The sequence below is a fragment of the Hemibagrus wyckioides genome, linkage group LG17 (assembly GCF_019097595.1).
Source record: "Hemibagrus wyckioides isolate EC202008001 linkage group LG17, SWU_Hwy_1.0, whole genome shotgun sequence".
In the NCBI taxonomy this organism is placed as follows: Eukaryota; Metazoa; Chordata; class Actinopteri; order Siluriformes; family Bagridae; genus Hemibagrus; species Hemibagrus wyckioides.
In genome coordinates, this window is record NC_080726.1 from 13,830,414 (window position 1) to 13,852,785 (window position 22,372).

The 22,372-nt window shown below is 42.6% G+C and overlaps 1 protein-coding gene across 4 annotated transcripts in view; it reads left to right on the top strand.

Moving 5' to 3' along the window:
• Nucleotides 1-22,372, top strand: part of bcas3 (BCAS3 microtubule associated cell migration factor) — a 195,618-nt gene that overhangs the window by 72,973 nt on the left and 100,273 nt on the right. For all 4 annotated transcript variants that reach the window (XM_058413601.1, XM_058413602.1, XM_058413604.1 and 1 more), the window contains 6 exons: nucleotides 604-728; nucleotides 931-1,096; nucleotides 1,545-1,645; nucleotides 8,850-8,950; nucleotides 11,657-11,853; nucleotides 11,963-12,060. In XM_058413601.1, the coding sequence (XP_058269584.1) occupies nucleotides 604-728; nucleotides 931-1,096; nucleotides 1,545-1,645; nucleotides 8,850-8,950; nucleotides 11,657-11,853; nucleotides 11,963-12,060 (788 nt within the window). The remainder of the gene's footprint in view (nucleotides 1-603; nucleotides 729-930; nucleotides 1,097-1,544; nucleotides 1,646-8,849; nucleotides 8,951-11,656; nucleotides 11,854-11,962; nucleotides 12,061-22,372) is intronic.

Consider the following 22,372-nt stretch of genomic DNA (forward strand, 5'->3'; position numbering starts at 1 on the left):
TGTAGCTATGAAAAATCAGTATTTAGGTATATACAACACTGGTGAAAAAAATCTCCCTCTCTCTATTTCTGTCTGTCTGTCTCTCTCTCTCTCTCTCTCTCTCTCTCTCTGTGTTTTATTGTAAATGTGAGTTCTTTCTGTTTGTACCTGTGAGTAAAGTAGATTTGGTGTGAGGAGGACACTATAGATACTGAACACAATATTATAATTGTTGTTGTTGTTGTTGTCTCGTTCTGGGATGTGAGATGTTCTTGGATCATTCAAAGCATTTGAAATACATCGTCCATATGTGGGGAATGTTGTTTTAATTTATGCATCCCAATTTGATGTCTTTTCTTTTCACTGATGTGGCTTTGAGTTTCCACTTTGCTTTGACTCCGGGCCTCAGATTTTCTAAAGCAGACTGCAGACGTCATTCTCTCAATCCCTTTCAAAGAAATCTCTCTCTCTCTCTCTCTCTCTCTCTCTCTCTCTCCCTCCCCCTCCCTCCCTCCTTCCCTCTCTCTCCCTCCCTCCCTCCCTCCCTCCCTCTCTCTGCCGCTTTCATTCTACTTTTCTGTCTCTCTGTATCCTGCAACTCATTGCTGTGTTTGTTTTCTACAGTAAAGCCAAGCCTCCACCCCAGATCTCTCCTAGCAAGTCTATTGGAGGGGAGTTCTGTGTAGCTGCTGTGTTTGCATCTTCACGCTCTTGGTTCATCACCAACCCTAACATGAAGAGAGAAAAAGGTCAGAGTTGGACACATGCAATGCATAACTTGTACACAGTTATGTAAAGTAAATAAAACATCATTTACATGTCTCGCTGCTGAACTCGATACTCAGGGATCTGTTAATGTTGCCTGACACTTTATATTCATCTCAAATTGTGTTAAAACAACATGAAAGTTTTATTTATAGTGAATTAAAACACTACATCTGCTCTCCATAGATCAGTCTCGCCAGGCCGTGGTTGATTCCCTCTACATCGCAAGCTGCTATGGTAATCTGGTCGAGCATGTGCTGGAGCCTCGGCCAATCAGCACGGCGCAGAAGATAGGTGATGACACACCTCTGGAGTTAAACACCTGCCCCAGGGCATGCTGGACTCTGGCCAGGTACTACCGTCATTCCTTGGCTTTATCTGTACCTGTCGTGGTTTTTACACTGTGTATGACAGCTACAAGACCAGCATATTCCATGTACAGCATTCTTTCATGAACAGAAATGAGTATTTATTCAAAGGCTTCCAGTGTAATCGGGTTCAGCAGCCCACACGCTACGTTTGAACACACAACATTATTCCGTGGCTAACTTTGTTAAATGAAAGTGGACAGAAAGACTTAGAGTTGCTTTGATAACTTTGGGCTTTGATCAGCTCATGAGTGTAAACTGATAGCATTTATAGCGATGTATGTTTGGGTCAGTCCACATGAGGCAAAAGAAATGGAAAGGCTGCCAGGCGTGTGGGAATTGAGTCCATTATTGCTCAGCAGGAGACAGCTCTATACATCTGGTTCTTTGATATGTGCTTCCTAAATTGATTTCTGTGTTTGTTTTGAGTAGAACGCCGCAGTGGAACGAGCTGCAACCTCCTTTCAGCAGCAGCCACCCCTTGGTGCAGGCCTCAGACTTGGTGCAGTACTATCAGTACCTCCTGGCTGGCTGTAAGTACAAGACTGTGTGTGTGTGTGTGTGTGTGTTTGAGCATGAACTCATAAAAAGTTCAGTGCAACAAAGCATATCTTACTGAACAATGCTATCTATCTATCTATCTATCTATCTATCTATCTATCTATCTATCTATCTATCTATCTATCTATCTCTGTCTGTCTCATATTCGCTCACTTTATCTTTTACTCTGTATGTATTTCTGTCTGTCTGTCAATCTATCTCTCTGTATATCTGTGTATCAAAGATCAGAAAAATACTCATATACACATCTATGTGTGTGTGTGTATGTATGTGTGTGTGTTAGTCTGTGTTTGTGCATGCATTCGTGTGTGTGGCAGCATCTTGAATCAGGTCTTTGTCACTCAGCCGTAATGTTTCTCTCCTAGACTCATTATGCCACTGAATTAACTCAGCATTCAAATGAAGGCAATTTATGTGGCTTTTAAACCCATGTAATTCAATAACAAGTACAAAGCGGGCGGGAGCACATCTAAAAGGCAAGTGGAGGCAACTGCAGGGCAGGAACGCTAACTGATGGCCATGTATCTAATACATCTTGAATAAATGAGCATTCTAACATTAGCGGGTGAATTGTAAACATAAATCAGCAATTAGTCCTTCGAGTTCTCCAGTCAGAGCCTTACATTTGTTCTCTCTCGCTAAATCCCCACTGCCTCCCGGGTGGAATATTCCCTCCAGATAGCCTGAGATGTGTCACGGTGATAAAGGAGCGGAGTGTGAGTGGACATGGCAGTGGTTCTATGTCAATGTGCTTTACTGGGGGCAAGTGTCTTAATGAGTACTGTGTTAACATTTCTGCTTAATTATAATTAGCTGGATATCTCTGCTATTGTCTTCCTTTCTACAGACTTGTTGAGAGTGTGTTCAGCTCAGTTATTGAGCGTTATTAGAGTTTGATTTTGCATCATCTTGCTATATCAAGTGCAGAATGACTCTAATTTATGAAGTTCATGTCTCCTGTCAAGCCACCTGCTCCAATGAAAAGTGACTATTGACTTAACAAAGCATGCTTTCTTATGGTGGGTGGTGAGAGTGTGCAGCGATGCAGGGAGAAACTGAGCCCGGCTGCCACCTTCAGTTAAACACAGACAACAAGCCTAGAGAATCGCTTGCCTTTGCCATGAATATAAATGTTATCAGGCTCTCGTTTTCCCTGTAATATCAGATGAAGCCCACTATGGAAGAGAGAGAGAGAAAGATGACAGAAAAGAGGAAGCGATAGCACAAGGACACCAGCAGTGGGCAGTTCCCAAGCTCTGTGGAGGGACAGGGTTTCCTGCGTGTCCTCAGCCCACGCGGATCTGTGGCAGCGCCGCGTGATTGACAGGCCCGCTGTTGCCTGTATATTGGATGACCCAGCTGATTAAAAATGCAGCATGTGGACGGTGGGGTCAGGGGAGCTGGAGCCTGCTGGGCTGGTGATAAAAGCAGCCGTGGCGCCACTTCATGGTCACTATCTCCACCTGTCCATCTGCCCAGGCTTCGGCTACACTCGGAGGAGGAGCATTACCCAGCCTCCACCGATTATACCCAGCTGATGGGGAGATAATGAGGACGAGCTGGCCTGCAAAGGCTCCTCTGGATGTACTGACAGAGCTCAGGGAATCCTCAGTTAGCGACATTAGCCATCTTTATTATCAGATGCTGGCATCTGTGTGTCTGAGAGCTCCCTAATGAATGAGGCTGAACCTTCAGGAAAGGTGTGAGAGCTTTCAAAAAAGGCCCCATGCTACATCGTATTTCCTGAAAGCGAAGCTTTTGCTTTGCCCTTTTTCAGGGTAATATTTGTGTAGTTGTCTACAGTGTGTACTCGGACACTTCTGCCTGGCCACAGAGTCGGCTCGAGGAAAACAAGTTCTGAATAATTTACCTCCCAATAACTGTGACTGACTCCAGTGTAGCAGGGCTGCAGCCGGAGTTTCTGCTGCCCCTCCATGACTCATGATGTTGCACATGGAGCGACCTGGTCAATAGCCCTAATTGCCTCCATGGGGCAGGAAGCTTCGGCTGACTGCAAGGTAAAAAGGCCAGCCTTGGCGCCATCGCTGGGTCAGCACACAGGCGCTACTGTCTTACACTTCAAGGCCATACGCAGCTGAAATGGCTGATAAGAGCCTTAGTGGTATGGCTAAGCTTTCTAGTCATCCAGAAACGGTTATAACACTCGAAACTCCGGACGTATGTCATCCCTTTACCAGCAATGTGTGAACTTTGTATCATTCCAATGGTAAATGCTTTTTTCCCAGAAAATGCTTTTTTTTTTCAACATTTCCTTGAAATTCCTATTAAACAGGATGTGATAACTATTCAAATATAACAATGGGTTTAGTCGTATCTATTCATTTCATCCTTGACTCAGTCACCTGTATTCTATGTCTTTACCATGTGTTCCTAAAGACTTCTGTATTAAACTAAATAAATGTATTGTGTTATTTGTCTGACAGGGAATGTCATCCTTATCACAAATGATCTATAAATCCTCCTCCTCTGTGCTAATGTTTAATATAAACCATCTCAATAAGTGTCATAGTAGGACAAAGACCTCATTTTCTTACCCGGTAATGACCTCAGTACAGTAATACAGTACAGTAATTTTCTGGGAATTGAACCGGAGCCACCTAAACCCTGTCTCATTTATTATCACTGATTTCCTGTGTAAGTTCGTATGAACGTGTGATGTACAGGATTAGTTGTGTGTGTGGTAAACAGACTTAATCTCATTGTTATTTCTTCTTCCTGCCTTTTCTATATCTATAGTGTTGCTATGCTGCTGCTGATATACTGCTGTCACCATGCTGTCGGCCATGCTGTACCCTGACCCCTGTTGTTGCTGTCTCTGTTTCGCAACCTATAGATGTGCTGCTGTCTCTGGTGTATTCATGTGGCTACTGCCCTTTGATGTTCTTTTAAAATTGTTTTACTGTCCCTGACATTCCCAAATCACTGTGCTGCTGTCCCTTACATTCTTACATCCCTGTGCTACTGTCCCTTACATCCTTACATCCCTGTGCTACTGTCCCTTACATACTTACATCCCTGTGCTACTGTCTCTTACATCCTTACATCCCTGTGCTACTGTCCCTTACATCCTTACATCCCTGTGCTACTGTCCCTTACATCCTTACATCCCTGTGCTACTGTCTCTTACATCCTTACATCCCTGTGCTACTGTCTCTTACATTCTTACATCCCTGTGCTACTGTCTCTTACATCCTTACATCCCTGTGCTACTGTCCCTTACATCCTTACATCCCTGTGCTACTGTCTCTTACATCCTTACATCCCTGTGCTACTGTCCCTTACATCCTTACATCCCTGTGCTACTGTCTCTTACATCCTTACATCCCTGTGCTACTGTCCCTTACATCCTTACATCCCTGTGCTACTGTCCCTTACATCCTTACATCCCTGTGCTACTGTCTCTTACATCCTTACATCCCTGTGCTACTGTCTCTTACATCCTTACATCCCTGTGCTACTGTCCCTTACATCCTTACATCCCTGTGCTACTGTCCCTTACATCCTTACATCCCTGTGCTACTGTCTCTTACATCCCTGTGCTACTGTCCCTTACATCCTTACATCCCTGTGCTACTGTCTCTTACATCCTTACATCCCTGTGCTACTGTCCCTTACATCCTTACATCCCTGTGCTACTGTCCCTTACATCCTTACATCCCTGTGCTACTGTCCCTTACATCCTTACATCCCTGTGCTACTGTCCCTTACATTCTTACATCCCTGTGCTACTGTCCTTTACATCCTTACATCCCTGTGCTACTGTCTCTTACATCCTTACATCCCTGTGCTACTGTCTCTTACATCCTTACATCCCTGTGCTACTGTCTCTTACATCCTTACATCCCTGTGCTACTGTCCTTTACATCCTTACATCCCTGTGCTACTGTCTCTTACATCCTTACATCCCTGTGCTACTGTCCCTTACATACGTACATCCCTGTGCTGCTGTCCCTTACATCCTTACATCCCTGTGCTACTGTCCCTTACATCCTTACATCCCTGTGCTACTGTCCCTTACATCCTTACATCCCTGTGCTACTGTCTCTTACATCCTTACATCCCTGTGCTACTGTCTCTTACATCCTTACATCCCTGTGCTACTGTCCCTTACATCCTTACATCCCTGTGCTACTGTCCCTTACATCCTTACATCCCTGTGCTACTGTCTCTTACATCCCTGTGCTACTGTCCCTTACATCCTTACATCCCTGTGCTACTGTCTCTTACATCCTTACATCCCTGTGCTACTGTCCCTTACATCCTTACATCCCTGTGCTACTGTCCCTTACATCCTTACATCCCTGTGCTACTGTCCCTTACATTCTTACATCCCTGTGCTACTGTCCTTTACATCCTTACATCCCTGTGCTACTGTCTCTTACATCCTTACATCCCTGTGCTACTGTCTCTTACATCCTTACATCCCTGTGCTACTGTCCTTTACATCCTTACATCCCTGTGCTACTGTCCTTTACATCCTTACATCCCTGTGCTACTGTCTGTTACATCCTTACATCCCTGTGCTACTGTCCCTTACATACGTACATCCCTGTGCTGCTGTCCCTTACATACTTACATCCCTGTGCTACTGTCCTTTACATCCTTACATCCCTGTGCTACTGTCGCTTACATACTTACATCCCTGTGCTACTGTCCTTTACATCCTTACATCCCTGTGCTACTGTCTCTTACATCCTTACATCCCTGTGCTACTGTCCCTTACATACTTACATCCCTGTGCTACTGTCTCTTACATACTTACATCCCTGTGCTACTGACCCTTACATACTTACATCCCTGTGCTACTGTCCTTTACATCCTTACATCCCTGTGCTACTGTCTCTTACATCCTTACATCCCTGTGCTACTGTCCCTTACATACTTACATCCCTGTGCTACTGTCCCTTACATACTTACATCCCTGTGCTACTGTCCCTTACATCCTTACATCCCTGTGCTACTGTCTCTTACATCCTTACATCCCTGTGCTACTGTCCCTTACATCCTTACATCCCTGTGCTACTGTCTCTTACATCCTTACATCCCTGTGCTACTGTCTCTTACATCCTTACATCCCTGTGCTACTGTCCCTTACATCCTTACATCCCTGTGCTACTGTCCCTTACATACTTACATCCCTGTGCTACTGTCCCTTACATCCTTACATCCCTGTGCTACTGTCTCTTACATCCTTACATCCCTGTGCTACTGTCTCTTACATCCTTACATCCCTGTGCTACTGTCTCTTACATCCTTACATCCCTGTGCTACTGTCCCTTACATACTTACATCCCTGTGCTACTGTCCCTTACATCCTTACATCCCTGTGCTACTGTCTCTTACATCCTTACATCCCTGTGCTACTGTCCCTTACATCCTTACATCCCTGTGCTACTGTCTCTTACATCCTTACATCCCTGTGCTACTGTCTCTTACATCCTTACATCCCTGTGCTACTGTCCCTTACATCCTTACATCCCTGTGCTACTGTCCCTTACATACTTACATCCCTGTGCTACTGTCCCTTACATCCTTACATCCCTGTGCTACTGTCTCTTACATCCTTACATCCCTGTGCTACTGTCTCTTACATCCTTACATCCCTGTGCTACTGTCTCTTACATCCTTACATCCCTGTGCTACTGTCCCTTACATACTTACATCCCTGTGCTACTGTCCCTTACATACTTACATCCCTGTGCTACTGTCCTTGATATTCCTACATCTCTGTGCTGCTGTCCTTGATATTCCTACATCCCTATGCTACTGTCCCTTATATTAGCCACTGTGCTAGTCTCCCTGCTGTTAGTTCTTTTTCACTGTTATGTTATCAGGTTGCCTCTGTTTCTGCGTTCCTCTGAGATTTTCATCAGCATTATCTCTCAAGAACAAGTAGTTGAATGTTTGTAGTATTTATAAGGCATTGTCACTGTAACCAGCGGATGAACTGATCAGATTTTGGAACTGATCCAAACAAAGTCAAGGTCACAACAAGGTCAGATATGTGGAACAGTTTATCTTTCATTTTTAGTTTCTCCTTCCTGTTTGAAGTATATTTTCAGTCATATGATTAGTAACAAACAGGACTGGATTTCTTGGCAATGGAAGTGTTTCCGTTGACGGAGAGTTTAGTTTACGCTTATTCATTTCGATCGAGTATTTAAAGTTTTTGGACAAATTTCTGTGATGAGAGTGAACAAAATGTATGTTTTTTCAATCTTGGTTTATTTTTTGCTCAAGGCAAAAATTTTAGTTTTAGTTTTAGTTACCAGTGAATATGTATAAATCTTATACTCACAGTGATGTGAGAAATTCTTGTGGTTAGTTGCTACTTCCTGTCCACAGCCTCCTCCACTTTGTATACTTCAGTATTGGGGATGAGATGCTGCTTCTACTTGGCTATTATGAACCCACTGAAACCTGATCTACAGTGCCAGCTACTGTTCTTATTTTTCAATTATTGATTAGTCAACACTTATTGTGCGCCAGGCCGCACGGCCACAGGGGAGGATGCAGAGCAAGACTTGACTGTGTTTAAGAAGTAACAGGACCTGACTTTGTTCTATGCTGTTGGAGTACAACACATGTCGTCATGCTGCTGAGACACGAGTGTGTGTGTGTGTGTGTGTAATGAAGCATGCGGGTATAGCTAAAGCCTCCATTTATTCAGGCTCTTTTAGTGGCTGGTGTTGTTGTAATTGAGTGGCAAAGAAAAATAGCAGGTTCTGGTTTGTGTAAAAAAAATCTGTATATGTTACTCAGTGATCTTGGCAGAAACGCCTCTTGAGGTGTATTGAACACCTGCCATGTACCAGAGATGGAAGTGAGAGAACAAGAGAAAGATGGGGTGAGAACAGCCGAAGCTCTGTCAGTTTTCCAGATGAGATCTTTACAGCTCTATTATCTGCTCCTTTATTAAATACATTTGTAACTGCGCCATGTGCTAGCCTGGAGGTGGGAAGACAAACAACTGATTCTGCACATTAGTCTTCATTTTTAGCGCCTGCTTACTCAAGCCTGCTCGTGCTCCATCTGTCTCTGTGCTACATACACACACAGCCATAAATCTACTCATAGTCCGGAATGTACTTTTCTCACTCTTCATGTTTCACAAGATGTTTAGTGTATCTCATCCTTTTTTCTTCTTCATCACAGTGTTGCCTCCAGGAAGCCCGGGGCCCATCACCAGACAGGGTTCCTATGACAGCCTGGCCTCGGACCATAGCAGCCAAGAGGATGAAGAGTGGCTCTCTCAGGTCAGTGCTCCCAGTCGTTTCTTTTAGACACCATGAATGATCCACTTCCTGTAGCATGGGTTACAAGTCCACAAGATCCATAACCTCCCTTTTTTTGGGTTCATCCTGCTCAAAAGTCCAGTTTGAGTAGTACCAATCAAATGTGGGGGAAATGTTATGAGAAAATATTTATGCCTTCCTAACAAGCTTTAATATGTTTGGCTGATGCTTTTATCCAAAGTCATATAACTGATTTGATCAGATGATCAACCTGTACTTTTATTATTATTATTATTATTATTATTATTATTATTATTATTATTATTTCCACTCCCAAGTGGAGTGCTTCTTTTCCTTAAAAGACATTTTATGAAGCATATCTAGTGTATGTTGTATTAATCATCATACTGTATGTAAACAGGGTTAACTCGTTTCTGTTCCGATGCTATTCTTTTCTGTGGCCTCTCATAAGTATAACACGTAGCTAACAACATGACAGCTGCAGCTTTACATCATTGAATTGCGGTTTTATTGAATGCTCTTTTGGGTCCTCACTAATGAACCTTTTATGAGCTCATGATATGTAGAACATATCATATCATGCATAACAGCACATCTCATGATCATCTACAGCCACTCAGTATGAATGTGTATTATGACTGTATCTACTTTTTAGCTTTTTTTTTGATGACATCATTAGCACTCACCATGACAACTCTTCCTTAAATATTCTCGGAAGATTCGGAACAAGATTGGGATGAGACCGCTTGCATGAAACACAGTCCCCTGTGCGAGCTGTGGCTGTGTGTAATGAGTGCATTGAGTGCTGTCAGTGTGAAGTGAGGCTCAATATGTTGCTGCTAAGTGTGACAGGAGGGTCAGGGGAAACATCTGGCTTTTGCCTCTGCAGAAAAGCAGCACTACATCTGTTTGTCTCAGGGCTGGGTGACACTGATGGTGTTAACTGTAGAAAAAAAAAAGCCTCATGTTGCACTTGTATTCCTCCCCAGGCTCATTTTCACATATGTGACTGGAGGAGGAGAGAAGAGCAAAGCCCTCAGCCTACTTTCTGAAGAGATGGATAAAGGAGTGGGGGAGAAGGAAGTTGGCAGGACATCCTGTCTTTTCCTTCTCACCCTCTCCTGCTTGAAATTAGCGGTGTCTGTTTCTGTGTAGGGTTGGAAAAAAGAATCAATTCCTTGATGGAGCATAATGTTCTCTTTAAAAGCTACTTTTAAACACTAAATTTGTAACAAAAACATGTTTTTTTCAGTTGTCTTTTTATGCGTAGGAAATGATGACACACCTTGATTAGCTTCATTTTACATTTCATAACACTACGTGGGAACCACATACAAATCTTTCATCACCAGCTGGTGAAGAACACAAGAATAAATTACACATGTTATGTCTGATCCTGAATAGCTTTTTAATTACGGTGTATATAATCACTACATAAGCTGTGACAAATGGTACTGTACAACTTGTATAGCATATATGACCATTAGAATTTGGTCATTTGGAGCACTATCACAACTGAAATTCAAGGACTTCTTCCCACCCAAGACCAAAAATACAAGAGAAAAGAATTTAACTGGTTTTAAAAGCCCAGCAATCACTTCTCACAAAACCCACAGAGAGGCATAAAGGTTGCTACTATTCAGTGTTAGCCATCACCTGGCCAAATACTTGAACCCCACTGAGTTTTATAAACAGTGATGACGATCATCACTGACGTATTGTTTACAGACTTATAAAGAAAGAGTCTGACGCTTAGTCTGGCAATGGTGATGAGAGGAGTGGAGTTGTTATGCGAGGACATTTCTGATCAGATTCTCAAGGATTTGCAAATGAATTTCCAAAGTGCCACAAACATCTGACTGATAGATACGTGAATATCTGCAGCCAAATTATGCAGCACTGACTGAGGGAGTTCACATATCACACAGTCATCACACTGACTAAATTGAGTCAAATGTGGTTCCTATTATTTGTACTGTATACGCTAACTGTGCATGTTGTATTAACACGGTTCTGTTAATATCGTTGTCTGTTGATATTTGAACTGTATTGCTGTGATGCTGTGCTTATTGAATCCTGATAAACTGCTTTACTTTTATATAGATAGATAGATAGACAGACAGACAGACAGGCAGATAGATCGATTGATTGATAGAAAGACAGACAGACAGACAAGCAGAAAGATCGATAGACAGACAGACAGACAGCTAGATAGATAGACAGACAGACAGGTAGATAGATAGATAGATAGATAGATAGATAGATAGATAGATAGATAGATAGATAGATAGATAGATAGACAGACAGACAGACAGACAGGTAGATAGATAGATAGACAGACAGACAGACAGACAGACAGATAGATAGATAGATAGATAGATAGATAGATAGATAGACAGACAGACAGACAGGTAGATAGATAGATAGATTAGCATTAGTTAGCACCCTGAATTGAAATGTAGTCAAATCATGAGGTAGCATGAGATTTACACCTGTTCTAATGTACCACGTTAATGGAGTGGACTGGGAGGAATCTAGTGTCTGTCTATTTGCATACACATGTAAACATATGCAGAACTGTTTTTTAATCCTTCTGAGGTTCTGTGGTCATATAGTCTTGGTTCTAACGTGGTTATTATACTGTATCGCTTTACATGAAGTGTAGTTGTCTTTCTGTTCACCAGTTAACATGTAGCTGTGTTTCAGGTGGAGATAGTGACCCACACTGGCCCTCACAGGCGGTTGTGGATGGGTCCTCAGTTCCAGTTTAAGACCATTCACCCATCAGGTCAGACTACAGTCATCTCCTCCAGCTCATCTGTGCTGCAGTCCCAGGGGCCCAGTGATACCCAGCAACCTCTACTCGACTTTGATACTGATGACCTGGAACTGCACAGCCTCAGGTATACACACACACACACACAGACACTGTCTTGCTTATGTTTGACGCAAAACAGCACCTGCTTGAATCACCATACTTCATTTACTCTTACTGTGTGTGGTGTGTGTTAGGATCCAGCCTGTGCGCTCAGAGCCTATGACCATGCCCGGCTCCTCTTGCCTGATTCCAGAGCGTGTAGGCCATGCTACAGTCATCGATACCGGCTCAGGTAAGACACAGTGCTGTCCTCCAGCTCCTTTAAACTCAAACAATCCTAGTAATGGAGTATAAAGCAAGTTACACAACTCAGTGTGATCATCTTTCTATAAGACAGACCGATTCCATTCAAAGACTGTTTTACATATTTCACACTACTTTGAGGTTAGAATATTTTCCACACAAAGTCAGCTCTTTCCTTTCTCTGCTATATTATCAATTCCATATAATTTGTAAATTTCTGTAATGTTTAGTCACTATATCAGATGAAAAGTGTTTGCTGCTTTGCCTGTTTGTGAGCTGTGTACATTTAGAAATGCACTGTTTTGTACCACAAAAGTCTCCCAAATTTCATCACACCACTTGCTGAAGGATTCCAAAGACATGCCTATGCATGGATACTGTGTTTTTGCTTTACTCAAGACATCACAGATGAGTTTTGTGGAATAGAAAGAGGCACTTTGAAGGGTACACAATTTGCAGCACAAAATAAAGTGGTTGAGTGTTAAATCAGCTCAACAAGCAACTGACAAATACAGTAAATCACAAACTAAGGCCAAACTGTATGATCAGTTTATTGTACACTAACTGTAGTGTTACATGCTTTAAATTATATTATAATATTCAGGTAAGAATATTAGTTTGTCTCAGCAAACCTTTTGACCAATCACAGAGATCAATATAAGGGGAGATTTTAAAAAATATCTATTTTTCACCTTTGGGAATTTGGGTAGAACACGGGACTTTCACATGTCTGCTGGGAATTTCTTTTGACCAAATAAAGAGCTTCGAATTCAAAATGTCTCCTCTGGTCCTGTAAACTTCTCATCAATGGCTGAGCATTGACTGGAGGGCCAAGAAAATTGGACAGGGCTCGTGATTGGTCACTTGTCAGAAATGTCATGCTGTATGTGTTTTTAATAATGCTTGGAAGTGCATACATCATATCGTTTTATTGTCAGTGTTGTTCTGCTCAGAGCAGCTCCTCTGACATATACTTCTGTCCACAACCTTCTTATTTGTTTATTTATTTTTTTCCTTGAACCACCAATCGCTTCTTATGAGGAAAACTGTCATACTGTTGTCTTACTGTATATTTGTTCATCCTCAAAATGGAGCATCCATCTTTATTATCCAGTTTTAGAGTCTTCCCTTTCTTCCTCCTTCCGTCGCTTCCTCTCTTCTCTCTCTGTCGTCTGGAGGAGAGCTGTAAGAGTCAGAGCAGGCTTTTATGGCATGATGCTTATCAGTCTGTGTGTGATTGCTCAGCGCTCAGGGCTTTGAGCAGCCTGGCGCCTCCTCTTATCACTGCTCATCGCTTTGTCTTTGTGCCTTCAAAAGGCCACGCGGCTAGCTGCGTCCCATAGCTTACAAACACACACACACACAAACACACACACACACACGACTGGCCTTTACCACCTTAACCGGGAGTCTGTGGTGCACTGCTCACACTACCTTTGATATCTAAAGCCTCAAAGCCTCTTTCTGTTATTTTCTCTTGACTCAGTGAAGAGCCAACATTATCTAAATGGAACTGTCCGGATACGTATGCCAACAATATTAGACGTCCTACAAAGCACTTTCGAAGTAAGAGTCCCAGTGTCTCAGCTTCCCAAAATCAATCGGACTTGTGCAGCCTGCATTATCAATACTCTTATCTGGTGCCCAAGCTGCTCTCAGAGCCGTGCTAGACTACACAGTGCTTTGTGCAGGGCAAGACAGGAGGCGCTTAATCTAGCCACGATAAACCGTCCACGTGCACAAGCATCTTTTGATTTTATTTTGTTATGACTCACTGGAATAAACACCCTGTCATTTGTTCGAGCGTCCACAAGCACTTCTCCTTACTGCCATGTTTGTTGTGCATGCGGGGGGTCGCCGACAGGGAAATCAGCGGGCGACAGCGCATGGAGAGATGCAGGTCTGTTATGATATTGCTGACGCTGCCTGCAAGACGCAGCACTGATAGGCGGCGTTGTTTGTGTGTGAGATGCACTCATTAAGAGATTTTACAGTGTGTTTATGTGGATGTGTGTTGCCACTCTAATCTGGTTTCAGTGCTGGTCTTTATCATACTCCCACTGTGAACATTGATTGTAATCACTGCTAGTGTCTTTGCTTTACTTTAAATCTACCTTCCTAAGGTTGCATAGTCAGGTGCAGTGTGTGTGTGTGTGGGAGAGAGATGTGAGCCGAGACAATGCAAGGTCTGTAGTGTGTTTAGGTTTTGGCCGCCCCGTGCTGGCCGTGCCTCCAGGCCTGAGGAGGAGGGGGGTAGGCCTGAGCGCTCCTCTGATTTCCTCTCCCAACATGGCTGAGCGCTTCAGGCTCGGGCACCTGGACTCTGCCCGGCTCCAGCAGTAACAGATCCTGACCTGCGCCCCGTAATTACTCGCATGGGCATAAAGACAGCTTGTTGCTGGACATACTGCTCACATTCAGGCCAGGAGGATCCCAAAGCAGGAGGAGGAAGAGCCTTCGTCACACGATCCCTCCCATAATGAGAGGTGTTTTTCAGCCACCTATAGCTTGAGACTCCATTCCTGTGACCCACAATGCTCTGAGCTAGTCGCCTCTGTCTCTTTGAATAGCATCTCGCCCTCCCTCCACACTCACTGACTCCTTTTTTCTTTTGCCGCTGACCTGGAAGTCCCCAGCACAATGCAGATTTTCTTGGAGGCTGATTTTCTGAACAGGTCATGAAAGATGCCATTCTTATCATCTCGCTATCTGAGAATCAGAGGCGTATCGTGCTGTCTGCTCCCCCTCCTGTGTCCTTTTTTTTTTTCTCCCTGGCTTTTTGTGATATATTTTGAGATGACAGTAAATGGGTTCAGCACATTTGTAGATTTATTGTATTGTCAAGGTTTTTTTTTTTTTTTGTGGGACAGAAGTGAGAGAGAAATGGATTGAGCATATGGAGGAATCTGTGAATGAATACGTATTCAGTCCAGTCTAGGTGTTAGTGGATTTGCATGCATCTGTATCCATGGGGCAGTTTGTCTGTGTTGTGGAGTATTAACGGCTTTAGCTCAAATAACAAGTCATTGCTCAATTCTAAATTTTATCTCCTTCTCAGATCCAATCTGTTCTTGTGGTTTGAAATCGCAAGCTGCCTTTCATTTCTACAGACCTGAATGCGCTATGTTTTTATTGTACGGTGTATGATTCACATGCGTCATGAATTAAAAAAAGTATAACTGGATGTTGTCTAGCAGCTTTGTCGGCAGTTTATGATAAAGAGACCGTAGAAAGGGATGGATGCAGAGCTTCTGCTGTTTTTGCAGCTATCACTGGCACATTTGTGTTTGTTGACGTTTACATGCAGAAGACAAACCAGTAGGGATAAACACATACACAATAAAATGCAATGTGAAAAGGCACATTTCCTTTATGCTTCAGATCTAGGACCACAAATGAAAGTGGCCCAAATGTGAAAAGCTCAGATTTTAACAATTTAGACAATTGCAAACTTCGTAGGGCTTTTTATGAGGCTCAGTGTGAAAATCAGGGAAAGCAAGCTGGCAGCCTCTGTGGTTGCTTCCTGCTGGCTTTGTGTGTGTATGTGTGTGAAGTGCCAGGGGCAGGAGATGGCGAGCAGCTGCTCTTTAGAGCAACTGAATGGACAGCAGTGTGTCAGGCATCTGCTGTACACTTTCTCTGAGCCTCTACCTCTGCAGAGCTGCAGGGCGACTGCATGGCAATGCCACTCTGACTTGTTCACTGATGCACTTAAGACTGTGTGATTTCTGTGGTACACGGGGTAAAATGCCGATAATATCTAGAGTGCAAAATGGCAAAGGGTCACAAATCTGATTCCTGTCGAATGACATTTGGAGCAAAAAATAAGACATTTTTATTTAAAAATCTATGGCAGATCATTTTGGGACACCTTCATAACCTCAGTGATTCGAGGGCCTGGAGTAAAGTGATATCTCTGTATAGATACTCTTTCTATATCTCTTCGTACTGTATACAGCACTATTGCGTACTCTAGTATAGTGAGTACCTCTCTGTACTGATATATACTATAACATACCATATCACATACCACACTATGATATTCTATACCATGTCATATAGCATTCGCTATACAATATATTGTACAGTACTGTATTATACTATATCATACCATGCTATTCTGTTCTATTGTATATCTTATCATACACTACCATACTATACTATACCATACTATTGTCTACTGTAATATATCCTATCACATAATAGCATACTATGCTGTACAATACTATACTCATTACTATACTGTACTAAACAATAGAATACTTTACTGTACAATAATTTACAATACCATATTATGCTATACCTTAGATTACCATACCATGCATACTCTACAGTTTTAATGCCATTAGAATTGTATAATATATTACATTAAATAATGTACAATTATTAGAAATCAAACTCTGCATTCAAATAGCTTACAAGGCATGTAGTTGGCTCAGGCTATGGAGATTTTAGTGTACTTTTTACCGCACTTTGTCAATGATGGTGTAAAATTACAGTGAATACAAAAAGTTAAAAAATCTTTGCGTTCATTTTGAAATACTTCAGTGTCAGGTCTGCTGCACTGCAATATCATATTCAGCAGTTCAACACATTTTTTGGTAGCGTGCAGTGTGTGTGTGTGTGTGTGTGTCTCATTCAGTCAGGAGCCGCACTCCGATCGTCTCCGTCTCTTCTTCCTGTGTGTGTTGAGAGTGTGACAGTAAGGGCTCTTAACACAGCTCTTAGACTCTCTTCTCTCTCCGTGCCCGTCACATCTAAGTGAGGCATCCTCTTGGACACGGCCTCAGAGTGGCAGCTCAGTTCTGACATGGCCTGCAATTAAAAGTTTGCTGGCACCACATTGTCCTCAGCATATGCCTGCTGCTGCTTTCAGTCTGGAGATCACACACTAACCAACACTGACAGCATCTCTATACCGGGCAACATTATCTGCCCTCATGCGTATTCCAGCATGCACTCTCACTCCGTAATGCACTGATGGGGCAGCTACAGTGGTATTTTACACCTACAAGCAGTCACCTGATGTATGCCACTACATGGAGTTGTTGCAGCGTGTGCCAAGCTGCATGTTGACAGAGAAGTTAAAAATGAATAGCAGATGAAAATGTGGAAAGCGTTCTCGTGTGCAGTATGCTAGGCGTTGTGTACTTATGGGAAGCTGTCACGTTGTTTTCGTAAAATAAAATACGTAGTTGTCCAGTGCTTTTAATTTTGTCTCATGGTATCTTTTGGGGTTGTTATTATATTTGCAGTTTGCTCTGATAGGGTGATAGTAGCTGAGATGCATGACCTTGTCTTCGTCCCACGGTTCTGCTCATGATGTCACTACAATGAGTTGTTGTTGAGGGATTGTTGCAGAGGCCTTTTGAAAGCGATGAGAGTTGAGTTCCTCCTATGGTCAGAAGCTAAAGTGGCATGGTTCCTCCAGGACATCTTTGTGTTCTCTTCCTCTCTGTCCAGGTGTGTTAGTGAGGTGCTGCAGGTCATTTCCTGTGCAGATGAGTTTCAGTGTGGGAAGCCGATATGAGCTCACCTGGCCGGGCTGCCCACAGAGCCGTCCTTTGTTTATTCATTTTATCGCCGCAGCTTAACCCCCGGCCGCGGGCCTTCCTGGTAACGGTATCCAGGCAACAACAGGGAGGTGAGGAGCCACCGGCTTTCTCTCTCTCCACACCTGGAAATAACAAGCCATTCACGCCTGTGTGTTTCCAATCAGCTCAGGAACGCCAGAAATGTCTGGGCCAGATTCCACAGACGCGTCCTCTCGGGGAGCTTGGAGAGCCATGCAGCGTTCTGACTACTCCAACATTGTTGTTCATTCACTACAGCTGTAAATCAGTATGTTTTTTTTCCTCCTTTCTCTGTCTCTCTGTTCTCTCTCAGACGTTGTGCTGGCCAAATTGGACCGCTCGGTGCCACTGGTATAGCGTCATCAGCAAAGGCATAAAGAAAAGGGATGTTTGATTCAAAATCTGTTTTGGCAGCAAAGTATGCAGGAGATGCTCCACTGGAGCTTGTCTTTTTGCAGGCAGCTAAATCGGACCTGACATTTGTCTTAGTGTGAGCAGTTTCTTTGTTTTCCTAGTCTGCATTTAAGCAACTCCGAGTATGTCATACGATTGTGTGTGGTTGCGTGTTTGAGTTTTCCTCTCTACTGAGAAATCTGAGTGCCGCCTTCTTTGGGAATGTTATCAGTAGTAAGCGAGTCTAAGTTATCACGTTCTCGGTGCACATGGCTTTAGAAGAATCCATTAATTTGACGACAAGAGCACAGGACCAGATGTGAAATTCTCGCTTGATTTGGACTTTGCACAGATCTTATCACAGTAATTGATACCTCATTGTCTCAGTGCAGGGCTGGAAAGCATCATTTAAGTGCACACCCCCTCACCCCATTTTGTAAAGGCTACAGAATGTGGGTGTGTGTAATAGTTTTAAAAATGCTTTCATTAGTATTAAGTAGGCCTTCTGGAGCAGCTTGTGTGCACACGGCCTACACACCCCTTATGTGTAACAGCGTTCAAATTAACTTTGAACTAAAGCCTTCCTCAGGCAACAAGCTTCACTGCCACGTAGTCAAAACGTCTCTTTCGTCATGATTAAAAGTGGCCAACAGGCAGGCATGTTATCTGCTTTATTGTTCTATCAGTTGGCTACAGAGTGTGAGTGGAGATTGGTCCCCAGCGGAGCCAGTACTCTACTAACCCCAGCGGTTGCAGTGCCCTCACATGGATGGGAACGTATCCAGAAGCAGTAAACATTCGCAGCAATCTCCGTTCGCGACATGTGCTTTTAATGTACTCCTCTGCCGCTTGCATGTAAGCAGTGGTCAAGCATAAGGGCTATTTTTTTTTCTTCTGCTTCACACAGACTTGTCATATTAATTACAGCCCAGTCAGGAAAGGCTGGAAGGCAGCGGGGGTTGCCTAGGTTATTTTTGGAAGGCTCGAAAAGGCTGTTGCACGTTTTCTTTTCTTTTCTTTTTTTTTTCTCAGCTTATTGAAATGACCCAGCAGTCAACACTCATTCTGGAGTGTGTGTGTGCCGCTCCTGCTCAAACAATGGCTTTGAAGTGATGGGTGAAGCCCTGCCTCGAGTCTCAGCACAGGTCCCAAGCCATTACCCTGCTTAACCAGAGTGCACGTGCATTAACGTTCCCCTACGGGCTGACCAAACGCACTTAGTGTAATTATTCAACAGGCTCGCTCTCTCCTGTTTGGATAGGCACCAGGAGTACCGGGTGGAGCTAGATGTGTTTGCACAGTTTCACTTGTATCCAGACCTGGCACTTCTACAGTGGAAACATATAGCCTGGTTAAAGATTGGAGTTATGAAGACACACAGGCTGCAAGAATGCCAGAGATGCACCTCAGTCATGAGACGGAGATGTTCTCTGAAGCCTAGCTTGTCCTGACCTTGCTTCCCCAGTGTAATTTTAATAGAAAACATAAAATGATAAATTCTCAGAGGTGGTAGAATTAATAATAATAATAATAATAATAATAATTTTGCAAAGTCAAATATGCAAAAATACAAAACAATATAGAATATTTTTTTGATTTTGATAAAAAAGTTCACTGTGATGCCTAAAAGGAAAATAGATTTAGTGTGCATAATAATAGATTAGCTATATTCATTTAAATGTTTAAATCTTTAGTTGGAAGCACTACTTTTAGTCATTTTAATCTAAATACAGACACATGTTAATGCTGTGTAAGCAGTATGGAGATGTATGCAGTGTGAAATCTTATGTTATGCAGTGTGAAATCTAAAATGTACATTTAGACTCAAAGTTGTGAATGGGAAGTGTGTGAAACCCTGGTATCCAAACCAAACATCATTACATTTATATTGCTAATAAATGTCCAGCGCAATACCGAATCCATGAAATATTCCCAGCAAGGTTTGTTGTGAGGATTAGACTAAGAAACACAAAGATCTTAATGAACTGGCACAGACTCGAGTAGTAAATGACCTTTTCACCTGTTTCACTCATCCCTGTGTAGAAAATTGACAAAAGCACCCAAAAAAAACCCCACTTTCCTCCCCCACTAAGAGGTTGCGTCTGAATCCCGGATATTTTTCTGTGTAGTCTGCGGAGGAGGCTGAGCTGTTTCTCATAATCCAGCGTAGGCCAAGTCAGGCCACACATGGATTACGTCCCCTCCTCTATCACTCTGTTTACTCATACAGGGGTGAGAGACTGCAGAAGTCCTCACACAGACCAGCTCAGGCAGCCTGGGCAGGAAAATCAGGATACAATTTGGCACTTAAGGAGACTAAACGATTTCCTCCTCGCTGCTGATTTTCTACTGGGAAATGTATCCTTGGACCGAAAATTGCATCCGGAAAAATGTTTATGAAGTGTTTTTCTCCCCCCCCCCTAGATGAATGATTATTCCTCTAACCTTTAACATGGTACAGATTTCAGCTCTTTTTCCTGTCATTATCCTCCTTTCTTGTACACTGTTGACATTTTTTACGTCTCCTTGTCACCATTTCCTTTAAAGCTTTGCTACTTTTGTCTTTGGGAGACTGAAGTTTACAGATCTCTCGTTCTCCGTGTAATGCCTGAGCCCTATCATGCCTGCCTGCGTCGCCCCAGCTCCCCTGCACATGTAAACACAGCACACCACTAATTCTAGTATTTTGGCATCTCACGCCCAAATTGACTCACTTTAAACCCTCTGGCATTTTAATGTGGTCTGTAGGGAAACCTGAAACCTGTCTCCCAGCCCCTTGCTTAGTCAAACTCGGCCTACGAAGGCATTTGAAGTCTCATTTTTTCCTCCCACCGGTGAGACATTAACTGTAATGAAGTTTTTTTTTCTTGGTTTTTTTCCCCCCTACTCTTGGTCTGCCTTCCACTGCAGAAAGAGTGGATTTAAATAGGGAAGAATTACATCTGACTCAGACGTAACCCAGCGTTTCAGCTCCTTACACATGTTGTTGCTGGCTTTTTATGTTTTTTCCTCACGCACAATAAAGCCTGAGCTGTGCATTTACAACTGCGAACCCCACTTCATGCTGTCTACATGGAGAAATGCTTTGCCTGAACTGTTTAACCATCAAAGCTTTAAATAACGCTGAAAAACCTGCGTCAAGCCACGGGATTTGTGTGCGTGAGTTTAAACATGGCCCGGGATACAACTAAAACATTATATCACAATAGATTCTTAATTGTTATGACTAGGAGGGCTTTCAAAAAAATGAAATGCTTGAGATGCTCCTCCGTAAAATAATTAATACATTCACATCATCATGATATACATGAAAATAACTGTTATACACATTTGAAGGATACATAAACCTAATTATATAGTTAGGTTGTGTATAAAAAATATTATTAAAAATATTGGAAAAGTATGATATTTTTTTGGTTTAAGCAATAAATAAATAATCTTTCTGTAAATGCCTTTCTATATATATATATATATATAATCACCCTGCAACTGACATGAGTACCTGTGCTATTATTGTTTATTAAAGAAATAAATAAAAAAAATGATCCTGTTTACTTGTAGCGCTTTGTCCTAAGTTCAGATATGTTCTTGAAGTTTTTGCATCTTAAGTCAAGACACAAAAATAATTTTAGATATTAAAATAGCAGTTAAACAAGTGCAAAATATAGGGATAATTAAAAAATAATAATTAAAAAGCCAGCAGCGGTACACTAAAATTCTTCATGTCTTCATTTAAAGGTGCATTGAAATCACTCCACGGCATGTATTTCAGCACAAGCTGTTTGGTGTTTTGATTCAAGAGACTCACAGCTGCTCGGTTTAACTGCACGGTAGCTGACGGTGATGGCTGATTCATGCTCGCAGCAAGGAGAGCATGGTGAAAATGGCAAGGCGAATACTTTGTAGTATTGATAGGAACCATGTTCGAAATTCTCAACTAGATGACACAGGGGTCTTATTTATAGCGGCACCACTAACCACCCACCTCTACTCAGAGGTAAGAGTCTCAGGTGTGCCAAACCGCTGCCACAGAGCAATGTGTGTGTGTTTGTGTTTCTGTGTGTGGAGGTCTCTGTGTAATGTGTGCGGAATTAAGCGGTTGAGGATGTGGAGTGCTGCTTTCTCGAATTTCTGATTCATCTTCTATAAATAAAGTCATGGAAGTCAGAGGTGTTGGGTCACTTACTGTAATAGCAGAGGATCTGAAGGGAGGCGGGCAGTAGGTAAGTGTGGGAATGTTGAAGAATGACTCCTTATGATGTTGTTGTTTTTTTTTGAACAGCTCATTCACACAGCATATCTGAGGACACAGGCAAAAGCAATTTGTTTGCTTTC